At 39.0% G+C, this 14,133-nt stretch overlaps 1 protein-coding gene across 1 annotated transcript; it reads left to right on the forward strand.

Moving 5' to 3' along the window:
* The first annotated feature begins 11,753 nt into the window (after positions 1-11,753).
* Positions 11,754-12,647, forward strand: LOC137959561 (adenylate isopentenyltransferase 5, chloroplastic-like). Its single transcript, XM_068806925.1, has one exon. It carries the CDS (start codon positions 11,754-11,756, stop codon positions 12,645-12,647), a length of 894 nt encoding a protein of 297 aa, XP_068663026.1.
* The last annotated feature ends 1,486 nt before the right edge of the window (positions 12,648-14,133 follow it).

A 14,133-nucleotide genomic window follows, 5' to 3' on the forward strand; every position in this document is an offset into this window, starting at 1 on the left:
AACACCTGAAGAAAAACAAATGCCCATGTGTCCCATAGTACCCCTGATGGCTTCAAAGGAAAAACTCCTCACGCCATGGATACCATTTCATAACACTCCATATGAAATACAATTAAAAAAATACCATCAATTCACTGATGCATAAATCCATGTGATGGTCTCATCATACCCCCTGATAGTTCTAATAGAAAAACTGTTCACCACATAGACACTATTCTATAGCATTCCAATTATAATATAGTTTAATAAATAAGTAAAAACCCATATAAATTATTCTGGCAAAGTAAACAAATGACTAAATAAACATGATTGAACATAAAAATGAACAAATGTTGATTTTTTTAATTGACTTCTAAACATAAAGTTGCTTAATTGTGCATCTTTTTTACTTTAACACGTGAAGGTACTACCTTTGTAATTTTGCTATGAATAAGATGATTTATAGCTTCATTTGATGATTTAGGAAAAATTACTCTCTCCTTCTTTTTTTAAGTATTTTTAATTTTAAATTTATTTATTTATTTATTCTACTTATTCTATTTATTTATTTTTTCTATTTATTACTATTTAATTTGAAATTTAATGATATAAAAAAATTCATATGTTAATTTATATAAATTAGTTAGTAATAACATGTTCAATAAAAAACTTTGATCCCTAATTGGACCCCTAATAAATTTTGTCATCCTTAATTTGTGTCTCAATTTTATGCGGTTTTGAATAATAGTGACTAGATGATTTAGTATTAAATAAAAATAACATCAAAGAATTAAATGCTTAATAAAAATTCATAACCATAATTAACATCTCTAAGATGCATAAATTAAAATTCAACACGTCCCTCTTCTCTCTCTATCTCCTCTCCATGTCTCTCTTCCGCACTCTCAATCTCTCTTTGGTCCTCTCTCTCCCTCTCTCTTCCTATCTCTTTCTTCCTCTCTCTTCCCCCATCTCCATCTCTCTTATTCTCTGTTGGTCCCTCTCTCTCTCCCCCTCTTTGTCTCTCTCCCTCTCGGCCATCGTATCTTGTCCCCTGCCTCTGGCAATGGTGATTAAATCCCCCAACCCATTGGTCTCTCTCCCTATCTTTCGATCTTTAGGGTGCCCCCAACCTAGCTATATCTTTGTCTCATTCTTTGTCTCCCTCTACCACCATCTGACAATGGGGACAATGAAGACTTGCACCCCTCCCATGCCCTCTCCCAACATATCATTGAGTCTCTCTCACCCTACCCCAGCATCCTTATCTCTCTCCCTCAGTTGGTGGCAAAAACAATTGGCTCAAGAAGAAGAGTAGCAAGGAAAATAAAAGATAAGGGGAAAAAATAGTACGCGACTAATATCTGCCATTAAATGACCCCTATTTCAAAAAAATTAAAATTATGCCAACATATGGCTTTAAATTGAAAATAAAATGAGAAGATTCCTACACTTGAGGGAAGTACTATAAATTAATCTTTGGTGGAAATCAAATTATGTCATAGAATGATTCTTAAAAATACTCTCGTGTGAGAAAACTACCTAATATAAATGTTCAATGATATCAATTCCCTCTAGAAGAAAAAGTAAATAAAAAATCCGCACTTGGGGAATCTTCAAGAAGATAATTCTTTGGTGGAAAAAGATTTTGTCAAAAAATATCTTTAAATAACAAATATTATAAAACATAAAAAATTAAACTATAAAAGTGAAATTTTAAAAATTTAATACCCATAACAATTATTGATTGTTATTTAAGTTATAAATAAAGGAGAGAGATCTCTAAATCATAATCTCTCTTGGGCTTTCAGTTTAATAGGAGTTTTGAGAGGGGCTTTATGTAAAACTTGGCTAGCAAGGCACAACACGAGGGTTTTGAATCTAGGGTTTAAGTAAGGCCGGGGGATGAAAAAGGTAAAGGTAGGAACACTTATCTCTATGAGAGACAATGTGTGAGAGCTAGCTAAGAGGAGCAGTTGGGGTATGTGAGATATGGAAGAGTTGGAGTTAAGCTAGAAGAAGATTTATGGGCATCTAGCACTTTGTATGGAAGAAGATTTTTGTGGATTAGAGAAGTGGGACTCTATGAGATAGAGAGGGATCTAGAGTGGGAAAGGAAGAGCTTATGGATGTGCTAGGCAGGGAGAGATAACCTGAGGTGATGGAAAGGGATGCTACGGTAATTAGGAAAAGAGAAGGGGCTTGTAAGAGTGATGGTGAAGATAATGTGGCTTGGCTACGAGATTGAAGGTCAACTCGTGTTGTAGGGGGATGGAGAACCACAAGTTGAGCTTTGGTATCGCATGGAATGGAAGATTGGAAGGTGTTGGCGGTGCCCGAAGGCCATGCAAATAGAAATCTTTGAATTCGGGATTAGTTGCTCAGTTGATTGATTATCAATGATTAGTTTCCTCGTGCTGGTATAAGCCACTTAAAGCATTCTACTGAATTGGATGTTGTCAAGTACTAGCTATAGCCTCTTTGGCTTGGACTCGAAGAGACCTTTGACCTATTAGATTAATAGATTTCTTTGAATGAGACTTTGATTGGCCATGCCATCTTTTATTTAAACTCTTGCTGCAACTTGAACTCTTCTATCTTGCTCCTTACTCGAGCTCCTTGCCTCATCTTGAAAGTATGTTGACTCATTGTCTTGAGGACTCCTACACTCGACTCATATTGAGGCTAAGCCACCTACAATTTGACTCGATCCTACTCTCTATTGGGCACATTTAAGGGCTTCTTTACCTACTCATCTAACCTTCCTCCATGACCAACATAGCCTAACCCACCCAACTAATGACATTTATTGGATGTGGTTGGTCTCAAGATCCTCATTCTATGTAACTTTGATGATAACAAATAAAGAAAAATAACTTCATGGCTTAAGTGAAGTTTTGATGAACTTTTAAGTGAATTTGGTGTCCCAGGGAAGTTGGGCCTCTGAATGCCCCTGGAAATCATCTTACAAAAAGAGAATTGTGGCTAGCATATGAACACCAAAAATAGAGAGCCGAAGTGAACATCTGACATTTGAATGCCCAAATATTGAAAACAAATATTGCATCTTAGTACCATTTAGTTATCATTTGGAGGCTAGAAACAAAGAGATGAGAAACAATTTTAGCTTTAGAATGCCAATCGATATTCTAATATCCAAGGAAGCAGCCAAGCATCTGACTTTTGAATATCCAACCTACATCTAGATTCCCAAGACATATAGAAGTTCATATGCGATCAATCAACATTTAAACATTGTCTCGACATCCAAATGTCGTCTGATAGAAATTCAAAGTTGAAACTTGCAAGCTTTGATTAGGCTTCAAAAGGTCTATATTTTTAGTAAGTGACCTATCATTGTGATCAACAGCTCAAAATAGATATTTTATGTGTCTTTTCATGATTTTTTTGCAATATTTTGATCAGTTTTTACTAAAGACAAAAGGTCATTTCCTAGCCAAAACGACAAGTTTATTTTTATTTGTGGAGTTCAATCACAAGGAAAGAAGGCTCATCCAATTATTTTTAAATCTATTCATTGTGCTAGCTCGTTTTCTGGTGAACTTGTATTTGTATACTTTTTCATTTAATTAGTCCAACAATTATTTTGGCTTAAATTTTTTAAATTTTCTTCTTTTTGAAGTGTTTCCATGAGGCTGTTTTTAAACTCATATTATAATATTCTTCCAAATTTAGTATTTTAAAATCATCAAGTTGGGATTGAATTTGATTTTCTATTACATGGTTGATTGGGTTTAAATTGGTTTTGAGTTATTGATTTTAAAATCTTCATCCATAGAGACTTTATTTGAGCTTCACTTGTAAAAAATGTATCATTGCAAATTGTGCAAGTAAGTTTAGAAGCTCATTTCATACTATTCATATATCTTTTGTGGCTAGAATTGTTGTGTTTAAGGTTGAGTGAATTGGGTACTCACTAATTCCATAAAGGTATTGGTTGCCTAAGTTGCTACAAAATTTGGCATGCGTAGCCAAATGAGTGTTGAGTCTAGGCTTATATGGCCTAACTAGTCGAGTTTTATAAATCCCTTTGTTAACAATATTTTAATTGGTCTTTGTGAGTCCTTAATTGTAAGTGTCATTTGGCTTTTCTATTAGTAGACCCAAATCCAAAATGTGGAGGCACTTTGGGAGTGGTCGTGACCACTTTTTGTTATGGACTCGGTAGCCAAACGAGTCATCCAAAAGCAACGCGGGTGAGTTGGTGACTCAGAAGATCATTCAATTAATTTAGGATTTTATGTTATTTTAATTCAGTCTACGGTAGCATGTAAGCCAGAAATGAAGTAGTGTAAAAACAATAGTTCTGGTCCTTGGCATGATTTGCCTTAAGAGGACTGATGGAAAAGAAGGAAGCAAGTCAAATTTTACCCAAATCAGGATCAACGTTCTCCTCTAAGGAACCTAGGATCGGTGTTCTCCTTGACAAACTCAAGGTCCAGGTCTCCTTTTGATGAGATTGACTTCTTCTCTCCATGAATCCCTTCCTTCTACCCATTCTCAGCAATATAGGTCGACCAGGCAAGTCTATCTGCCCAAGCTCGTCCCCTGCTCTCCTTGACGATCCTTCCCTTCGTCGAGTGACGAGGTCTATGGTCAAGGACCGTAACACTTTGGTATCAGAGCAAGTAAATATGGGGGAGTCTTCAAGCCATGAGGATTTGCTGGCAAGGTTCACGGAAATGGTTTACTCTAGACAAGAGGAGACTGAGGGCCGATTAGCAACACTGCTGTATAGTCGACTCTCTCAAGCAATATCTCAACAGGTAGAAGAGGTCACGAATCGGGTATATGAGAGAATGTCAGGAAGGACACCCACTCCGAGAGAGGGTGAAAGGGCACCTTCGACTGGACAAAGTGCACATCAGGTTGGATGTATAGAGCACACTGGCTATGGGGGAATTTTCAGTCCAGGCAATGGGGTGGTTCCAAGGTATACTAAACTTGATTTTGCAGTCTTTAATGGGTCGGAGGACCCTTTAATTTGGTTGTATCATTGTGAAAAAAAAATCGAATCAAAGAACAACTGAAATAGACAAAGTTGGATTGGCCACCTTCCACATGCTTGACGAAGAGCAGCTATGGGGCCATCAACTTGAATTAGAACATCGGGGTATAGATGGGGAGGAATTTAAGGAAGTATGAACCATTCTATTTGGACCGCCCACTCAAAGCAACCCTTTGGGTGATTTAGTACTCTTAAGACAAACTAGAAGTGTAGCACAGTAGCAAAAATAATTTCATGAGAAATTTGCCCGAGCCAGCAAAATGGTAAGAATTGATCAACATGTCAGTTTGTTCACCGTAGGCTTAAATGAGGCCCTACGATTAGAAGTGGAACTACTTTCACCTCCGAATTTAGCCAAGGCCAAGAACTTAGCAAGAGAATTGGAGGCCAAACAAAAATTTCAAACACGAAGACCAATGTGGCGAAGTGGGAAAAACAGCTCGGGAGGGGCCTCCACAGCCCCTCAGTGGTGGAGTAGTGTTCCTGCCTTGCCTTCTTCAACCCCTAAACATCCCCCAACCACACCAACGTTCATCCGAAAATTAAATAGTGCATAAATGGAAGCACGGAGAGAAAAGGGGTTATGTTACAATTGTGATGAACAATACATATTCGGTCATCAATGTAAGAAACTCTTCTGGTTAGAAATTGAAGATGAGGAACTGGAAGAACCAGAAATAGAACAGTTAGACACTGAAGAGCCTGCTATTTCATTAAACATTGTCACATGACTCCAGACCACCAAAACAATATAGGTATGTGCCTTATTCGGCAATCAACCACTCTTAGGTCTTGTGGACTCCGGCAGCACTCATAATTTTGTGAGCTTCACAGCAACAAAGTATCTACAACTTCCAGTTAACTCTCAGCCAGTCACTTCAGTCTCCGTTGCCAATGGGGATAAGGTTCCTAGCTACGGGGTCAGCAAGTCAGTCCTATTTACTATTACTGGTCACAAATTTTCGGCAGAATTTTTTAACATTCCACTAGCAGGTTTTGATATGGTATTGGGCATCAAGTGGCTCCAGACATTGGGGCCAATATTGTGGGATTTCTCTGCGTTGACAATGAGCTTTGAATTTTCCACGGATTACACTACAGGGCTGTCGCACTGAGGTTCCAGCCCATCTTCATGGACTGCAGCGACAACAACACATGGAGAACAATTTAGATATCTTGTTGGAAGAGTTTACAGACCTCTTTCAGGAACCTATAAATCTACCGCCATTGAGACAATGTGACCATCGCATTCGTTTGAAGGCTGGCTCAGAAGTGGTGGTTGGGAGACCATATCGATACCCCCACCTTCAAAAAGATAAAATTGAACGGCAATGCACAATGATGTTAGAACAAGGCCTCATCAGACCGAGTATCTCCCCCTTTTCTTCTCCAGTTGGTGAAAAAATATGATAACACTTGGATGTTTTGCATGGACTACCGGGAATTAAATGCCAAGACTATTAAGGACAAGTTCCATATACCAGTTGTGGATGAGCTATTAGATGAACTACATGGGGCCAAATTTTTCACAAAGTTAGAATTGCGCTCAGGCTATCATCAAGTCAGAATGTACCATCCTAATAAAGAGAAGACCGCCTTCTGTACTCATCATGGTCACTTTGAGTTCATTGTCATGCCCTTCGGTCTCTCCAACACACCCTCAACATTTCAGGCCTTAATGAATGAGGTATTTTGTGACTATCTTAGAAATTTTGTTTTAGTTTTCTTTGATGGTATCTTGATTTTCAGCAAGTCATGGACTCAACATTTACAAGACCTGTGTCTGGTATTCCAACTTCTTTGGAATCATCATCTATACTTAAAACCTTCAAAGTGCTCCTTTGCTCGAAGTCAGGTGGCCTATCTGGGTCACGTTATTACAGCAATTGGGGTCACCATGGACCCGAGAAAAATTGAAGCTATCATTCAGTGGCCACCACCAAGAAACATTGCAGCCTTCAGGGGATTTTTGGGCTTAGCAGGTTACTATAGAAAGCTCATCCACAATTATGTGCCCCTAGCAGCTCCTTTATCCAACCTACTGCGACAAAATGCCTTCCACTGGAATGACACAACAGAGACTTCCTTCCAGACTCTCAAACAAGCTTTAGCATATGCACCGGTCCTTCAGTTAACGGATTTCGAAGCTGTGTTTGTGGTAGAATGTGATGCATCTGGAAGCGGTATTGGGGCGATGCTTCAACAATCTCAGCATATGATAGTCTACTTCAGCCGTCAGCTAGCGATCCACCATCACAAGTTACCGGCCTATGAAAGAGAACTCATTGGCTTAGCGAAGGCCGCCCGCCATTGGAGACCCTACTAGTGGGGCAGATTTTTTATCATCCACACTGACCACTCCAATTTGTAGTTTTTGGTGAACCAGCGTATATCAACTTCTCTCCAACAGCACTGGATTAGCAAGTTAATGGGGTTGAATTTTACAATGGAACACAAGTCGGGTCCGTTGAACCAAGCTGCTCATGCACTCTCACGTCGTTTAGACGATGTACTGCAAATTGCTGCCATTAGTTAGCCAACACCTATTTTCCTGGAGTCCATCCGCAAAGAGGATCAGAGCACACCCAAACTGCAGCAGCTCTCCCAACAAATTGTAGTGGCCAAGATGGCGTCCCAGTGGTCAATACACGACCACATTATTCTTTATAAACAACGCATCTATTTATCTCATACTCCTCCCTTGGTGGCGGTTGCATTATCAGCTTATCATGATAGCACTCATGAAGGATTACAGAAAACTTTACATCGGATTCGTGGGGATTTTTATTGGCCAGGTCTAAAATCCATAGTTGCAACGTATCAGGCTACTTGTCTGGTGTGTCAACGGAACAAGGCCGACCATTTATCTCCAGCTGGGATACTACAACCACTCGATCTTCCCACCCAAGTATGGTCGGGCATCTCTATGGATTTCATTGAGGGCCTCCCTAAGGCATCGGGGAAGTCTATTCTTTTTGACTATTTTTCCAAGTAAGCACATTTCATTCCTTTGAGAATATTGTTCGTCTCCACGACATTCCGAAATCAATAGTCAGTGATCGAGATGTCATCTTTACCAGTAACTTTTGGAAAGAACTATTCAGATTATGCGATACAAAACTGAGATAATCCTCCGCTCATCACCCTCAAACCGATGGCCAGACTGAGGTGGTGAACCACACAATTGAAATGTATTTAAGGTGCTTTGTGGGGCACAGTCCCAAAAAGTGGATGCAATGCATTATATGGGCAGAGTATTGCTACAACACATCATTCCACACGGCTTTACAGGAGATACCTTTCAAAATACTATATGGTCGGGATCCCCCTCGCTTACTTTCGTATGCTAAGGGGTACACAAGAGTGGATGTAGTTGACCAAGCTCTTATGGGATGAGATCAATTGTTAGAAAATGTTGTCCAACGCCTTTGAAAGGCTCAAGCTCACATGAAGGACTATTATGATAAGGGTCACCGTGATGTTCAGTACAACCCAGGGGACTTTGTATGGCTTCGCCTCTAGCCTTACCGTCAAAATTCACTTGTGGGCACTCAACACAAGTTTTCTCCGAAGTATTTTGGGCACTTCAAAATTACCCAGCGGGTGGACCAAGTTGCCTATAAGCTCCAGCTTCCTCCAGAGTCCAAGTTTCACGTTGTCTTCCATGTCTCTCTGCTCAAACCACACAAAGGATCAGTACCAACAACCATTCCTTCCTTACCACAAATTGAAGAAGGTAAAGTCTCGCTCACTCCCATCAAAGTTTTGAATGCTCGCCAGAATGCGGAAAGGAAAGAAATATTGGTTCAGTGGTCACATACTGATGTTGCAGAGGCCACTTGGGAAGACCTCCAAGTATTCTAGCACGTCTTCCCTACATTCGAGAGTGAGGACAAGCTCTGTTCCCAAGGAGGGAGTGATGTTATGGACTTGATAGCCGAATGAGTCATCCAAAGGGGATGCGGGTGAATTGGTGACTCAGAAGATCATTCAATTTATTTAGGATTTGTATGTTATTTTAATCCAGTCTATGGTAGCATGTAAGCCTGCAATGGCAGTAGTGTAAAAACAGTAGTTCTAGTCCTTGGCGAGATTTGCCTTAAGAGGACTGACGGAAAAGAAGGAAGCAAGTCGAATTTTACCCAAATCAGGATCGGCGTTCTCCTCTAAGGAACCTAGGATCGGCGTTCTCCTTGACGAACCCAAGGTTCAAGTCTCCCTTTGATGAGCCTGGCTTCTTCTCTCCACGAATCCCTTCCTTCTACCCATTCTCAGAAATATAGGTCGACTAGGCAAGTCTATCCGCCCTGGTTCGTCCCTTGTTCCCCTTGATGATCCTCCCCTTCATCGAGTGACAAGGTCTATGATCAAGGACCGTAACACTTTTACTTTGTGTTGCGAAACACAATAAACTTTTTTTTTATCTTATTTTGGTTTTGTTATTTGTCATAGGTCTTCAAAATGTTAATTGATTTTTAAAGTGCATAAAGCATGATTCCTGCATTTGACTGCTTCCTAGGAGAATACTTTGAAAATCGTTAATAGGGATTGTAATAGTAACACTCAATTTATAGTAATAGTTAGCTTAAAAATAATATTTAAATATTAGATATGCAAACAAAGGAAAAGTTTCTTGGATTTGGACCTCGTTGTTAGATTTATCAAGCAGACTATGAATCAAAGAGTGACCACTCTATGATTTTACTCGGCCATTGGTATTGGGTTTTTTTCTATTTAACTCCATCTTGTCAAATAACTCAAAAAAGACTCAAGGTATTTCTAAAAAAAAGGGATTATTAGGGATATGATTGTGGCTTAAATGAAATTCATGACTATATTATCTAAGCAGTTAAGATTAGGAGTAATTTATAACAAATGCAAAAAAAAATCTAACATAATTGTTTCTTTACCTATTGGTTCTTTTTTAAAAACTAAAGAGAAATTTTTGGATGTATGCTTAACTTATTAGGGCAACCTTGGAGGAAGCTATTAATTTCACAAAGGATTTTGAAATCTTAATCGTCTTGTAGAAATTACAAATATTTTTCTTTAAATTTTTAAGCTAGTGTTTCTTCATTTTAGCATCTTTTGAAACTTAAAGTACTTTTGGAAAAATAAAAATCATGTAGAAAAAGATCTCAAATATTTCTTTTTTTTAGCTTCCTCGATTAATTAGACGTTCTTGCTCAATAATTCCAATTTGCACATAAAAGGAAAAACATGAATCGACATGGTCTCTTACCTTTTTTATATGACCCATAGGACGTTATCATGTTCAATGAATCTAAAACTTTTTCTTTAAAATGATGCAAAAGGTTTACTTCACAAACGCACAAAGGCGATGAGTCGATGCAGTGTTTAGGTGGTTGTGAGTTCACACAGTGCTAGATCTTCTTCCTATCGAGTGATTTAGCCTCTTCATATCCATTTACAGGCTTCTTTTAGGTAGTCTCTCCAATTTCATGGTTGATGACATTCTTGTTCTTTGATTGAATTTTGATATTTTCATATGATGAGCATGGCGTAGCAAATTTTCCTTTCTTTAATTTGGTCTTGTTTTTTTTTTTTTTTTTTTTTTGTTTTTTTTTTTTACACATAGAACAAAGAAACTTGGCAATGGTAGTCTCTATTGTTTTGAACTTTGCATTTTCCATTATTTTCTTACATATAGTTCATGTTCTTGATGGAAGTATAAGGAAAGATTCTTGAAGCCACAGGAGTTCATCTCAGCCATATCATATCATTGGTCAATTCCTTTAGAATAAGAACTCTACAGACTTGTGTGCATAGTTGGAATAGGACGGTATAGGATTTCAAAAAGTTAATTCACAGGTATAGTATGGCCTGAATAAGTTTTTAAGTTTAAAGACATTGGTTACTTATTCATATTTTCATCTGATTTAGTATCTTTCTTGGAAAAAGAAAGAACCTTAGGAGTTGAAGTTAGGTATTATGATCAATACTATGAATACAAATGGATTTGTAGAATAATCCTGTGGAAAACTACAATCCTAGTATTCAATCACCAAGGGACGTGAATGAGACTCATTTACTTCCCTGGAGATCTCTTGAGCCTCTCGTCCCTGGGACGTGAAAGGAGGGTCATTGTCTTCATAGATGGAAGGCTCATAAGCTTGGATGTCTCATTTATTGATAATCTCTCGCGGTATCAATAGTATCCTATGTGATTTCCATTTGTTTCTAAATAAAGCATCTGCATGGGATGCGACTTGGAACTGCTCTTACTAATTTCCGACTGTCAAGATTTCTGAATAAGAAATCTTGTGTTGTCTTTCCTAACATAGATTTGGTCTATTAAAATAGCTGGCTTGTGGCCTTTCGCAGTAGTTTGAGCGTTGAGGTCAAGCAATTTTCTTCCCTGGGTAGTCTGGCAAGTAGTAAAGCTTTCTTTTTCTTTGGCAGTTTACGTTGTTTGATACCTAAATGGAAGCAAAGCTCAAGCTTCCTACGACAGAGGCAGGCCTTGAAATCTGTAGTTTTGACTAAACAAAGCTTCGTTCCTGCTAACTGACATTTCTACCTGCGTGGTCAATTTAGTCTTTAATACATACAAATTCATAAGAAGGCTAATGCCTACTTGGTTTGAAGCATTTCCGTTTTCTGCTACCCTTCTCGATAATCTAGTTTTTGATTCAGTTTATGTCTATATTTAATGCCAGCAGGTGAGCATCATTTCTGAGGTTGAAGCCAAATTCAAGATAACGCTCCAGATTCTCAGTACATCATGGAAGTTGCAGTGGCGAAGCGAGAGAAAGTGATATTCATCTTGGGCTCGACGGGAACAGGAAAATCGAAGCTGGCGATAGAGTTGGCAACCCGATTTTCTGGGGAAATCATTAACTCTGATAAAATACAGGTTTATCAGGGACTCGATGTCGTCACAAACAAAGTGTCGGCAGAGGAGCAGAGTTTGGTCCGGCACCACCTGCTAGGGGTGGTAGATGACCCTGATGCGGATTTCACAGCGGAAGACTTCCGGAGCGCAGTCCGGCGGTCGATAGAGTCGATCGTCGGCCGAGGAAAGGTTCCCATAATCGCCGGCGGATCCAACTCGTACATAGAGTCGCTGGTGGACGATGAGTTCCAGGAGAAGTACGACACCTGTTTTCTATGGATAGACGTCACGCTTTCTGTCCTGCACATGTTTGTCTCTCAGAGGGTGGACCAGATGGTGGAGGAGGGCCTCGTCGAGGAAGTGCGTAAAGCGTTCCACCCGGAGGGAGACTACTCTCGAGGCATCAGGCGCGCCATCGGAGTGCCGGAGATGGACAGCTACTTCAAGGAAGAGGAAAAGCTGAACGGAACTGAACGGGCCATCCTGTTGGCGAAGGCCATTAAGGAGATCAAGGACAACACTTGCAAACTCAGCTGCAACCAGCGGAAGAAGATCATCAGGCTTCGGGAACTCTTGGGATGGGACATTAACCGTCTGGATGCTACAGCAGTGTTTCTCAAGAGCGGCATACAAGCGGATAAAGCCTGGGAGGAGCTCATAAGAAAACCCGCGGTGACTAGGGTCAGCGAATTCCTTGTCATCAATGTTGATCAAGCAGTGGATCATGATCCTGCCGCTACGACAGAAGCTGCAACCATGGCAACTACTGAAGCTCCTTTATAGGAGAGAAGATTACTGTTTAGGGCTTTAGATGAAATGGTGCCCAGTTTTCAGGTTTGGTTATAATGTCGCAGTTATGGTCAATCGGATTTCAAATAAATATTTTTTATTACAATAATGAACAAGGAGTGCAGCTATGTACCATTCCATATGTTTACATCTTCTACAGGTTTCATTATACTCTTTTTAGTGCTCGACTCCATGATCGGATTTGAAATGTTTTCAAATGAAATTTCAAGTTTGTTATTAAGAGCTTCCCTCTAACATGCTTCTAATGATGAAATTCCACTTTCATCACTAACATATTATGAATTACAAATGAACTTAGAATTTTTTTTCACTAAAAGGTTTTGGAATTTGCTAAATGTGTGCATTCATATTTGATCGCAACAGAAAGGAATTAGAGGCAAAATTTGACTTTAGTCAATAAAAAGTTCTCCCTCCCATAAAAATTGCCCTTTCCTGTGCTCTTAAGGTTGAGAATTACTGAAAATTTCATTTTTATTGCCAGATTATGAATTAACAACAAAATCCAAGTATGCCAGCAGAAATTTTCCCTCCATGGCATCCATTAAGGTTGAAAAATTCATTGATAGACATGGTCTCAGTCAGCATGTGAAGTTTAGAATAGAAGCATGCAAGAGAGAGGAAAATAAAAGAATGTGTATTGCCTAAAAGAAAGGTGAGAGTTGTTGGCTCTCTTGTATACTGCTTTTATATAGTAGCTAAAACTTAGGATAATACCAAAAGTAAAACCACCCAAAGTCCCAATTACACTCAAATCTAACTTGCTAACTTAAATTTTAAGTTTAAGTCAAAGAAACAACTAAAAACAAGAAAATTGGAATGAGGAAACAACACACATTGCTTTATGCCTTATACTTTCCCTCTTTCAATTGTTGTATGTTGTGAGACTTGATCTTCACGAGACTTGTCATGCTCCATGAAACCAAGCTCGAGCTAAACTTGCAAAAATATTTCTCTTTAGTCTTCAATCTTCTTAAATATTCCTTACCTTCAGCTTCTAAAATCTGCCCCATTACAAGAGCATTTTATCTTCCTTTCTCCCGTTTACTTGGATGTCCTTTAAAAACTGGACACTAGTCACTATCTAGTAAAAACTTTCATCACCACTCATGAAACTCTTTATTATAAGTTATTCCAAACACCTATTTCCTAGTACTTCTTCTTCTACTTTTCCCTATTAAGTTAGGATCCATCACACCAAGAGACCTTGCTTGCATAATCAAATGACAAGACTCTAAACACAAACACCCATAGGTCTAAAAAGAGTTACGGGACACCACCCTATCCACCTTTAATGATAGCACCGCATTTACTTGCTTTTAAGGTGTTGGAAGATGGGTCTGAGACCACACGACCAATGAAGGCCCACAAATCCAAGTGTGTTAGAAGATGGACTCAAGGTCCACAGACCAAGGAGAAGGCCCACACAATGATGTCATTATGGTAAATAAAGAGTCATCTC

This window comes from Aristolochia californica, unplaced genomic scaffold (assembly GCF_029961685.1).
Source record: "Aristolochia californica isolate CCGP_79_NKW_82.1479 unplaced genomic scaffold, dmAriCali1.0.hap1 SCAF_3, whole genome shotgun sequence".
NCBI lineage: Eukaryota > Viridiplantae > Streptophyta > Magnoliopsida > Piperales > Aristolochiaceae > Aristolochia > Aristolochia californica.

Excerpts from the sequence above, each read along its gene's own strand:
- LOC137959561 (XM_068806925.1), top strand. The coding sequence starts at position 11,754 with ATGGAAGTTGCAGTGGCGAAGCGAGAGAAAGTGATATTCATCTTGGGC.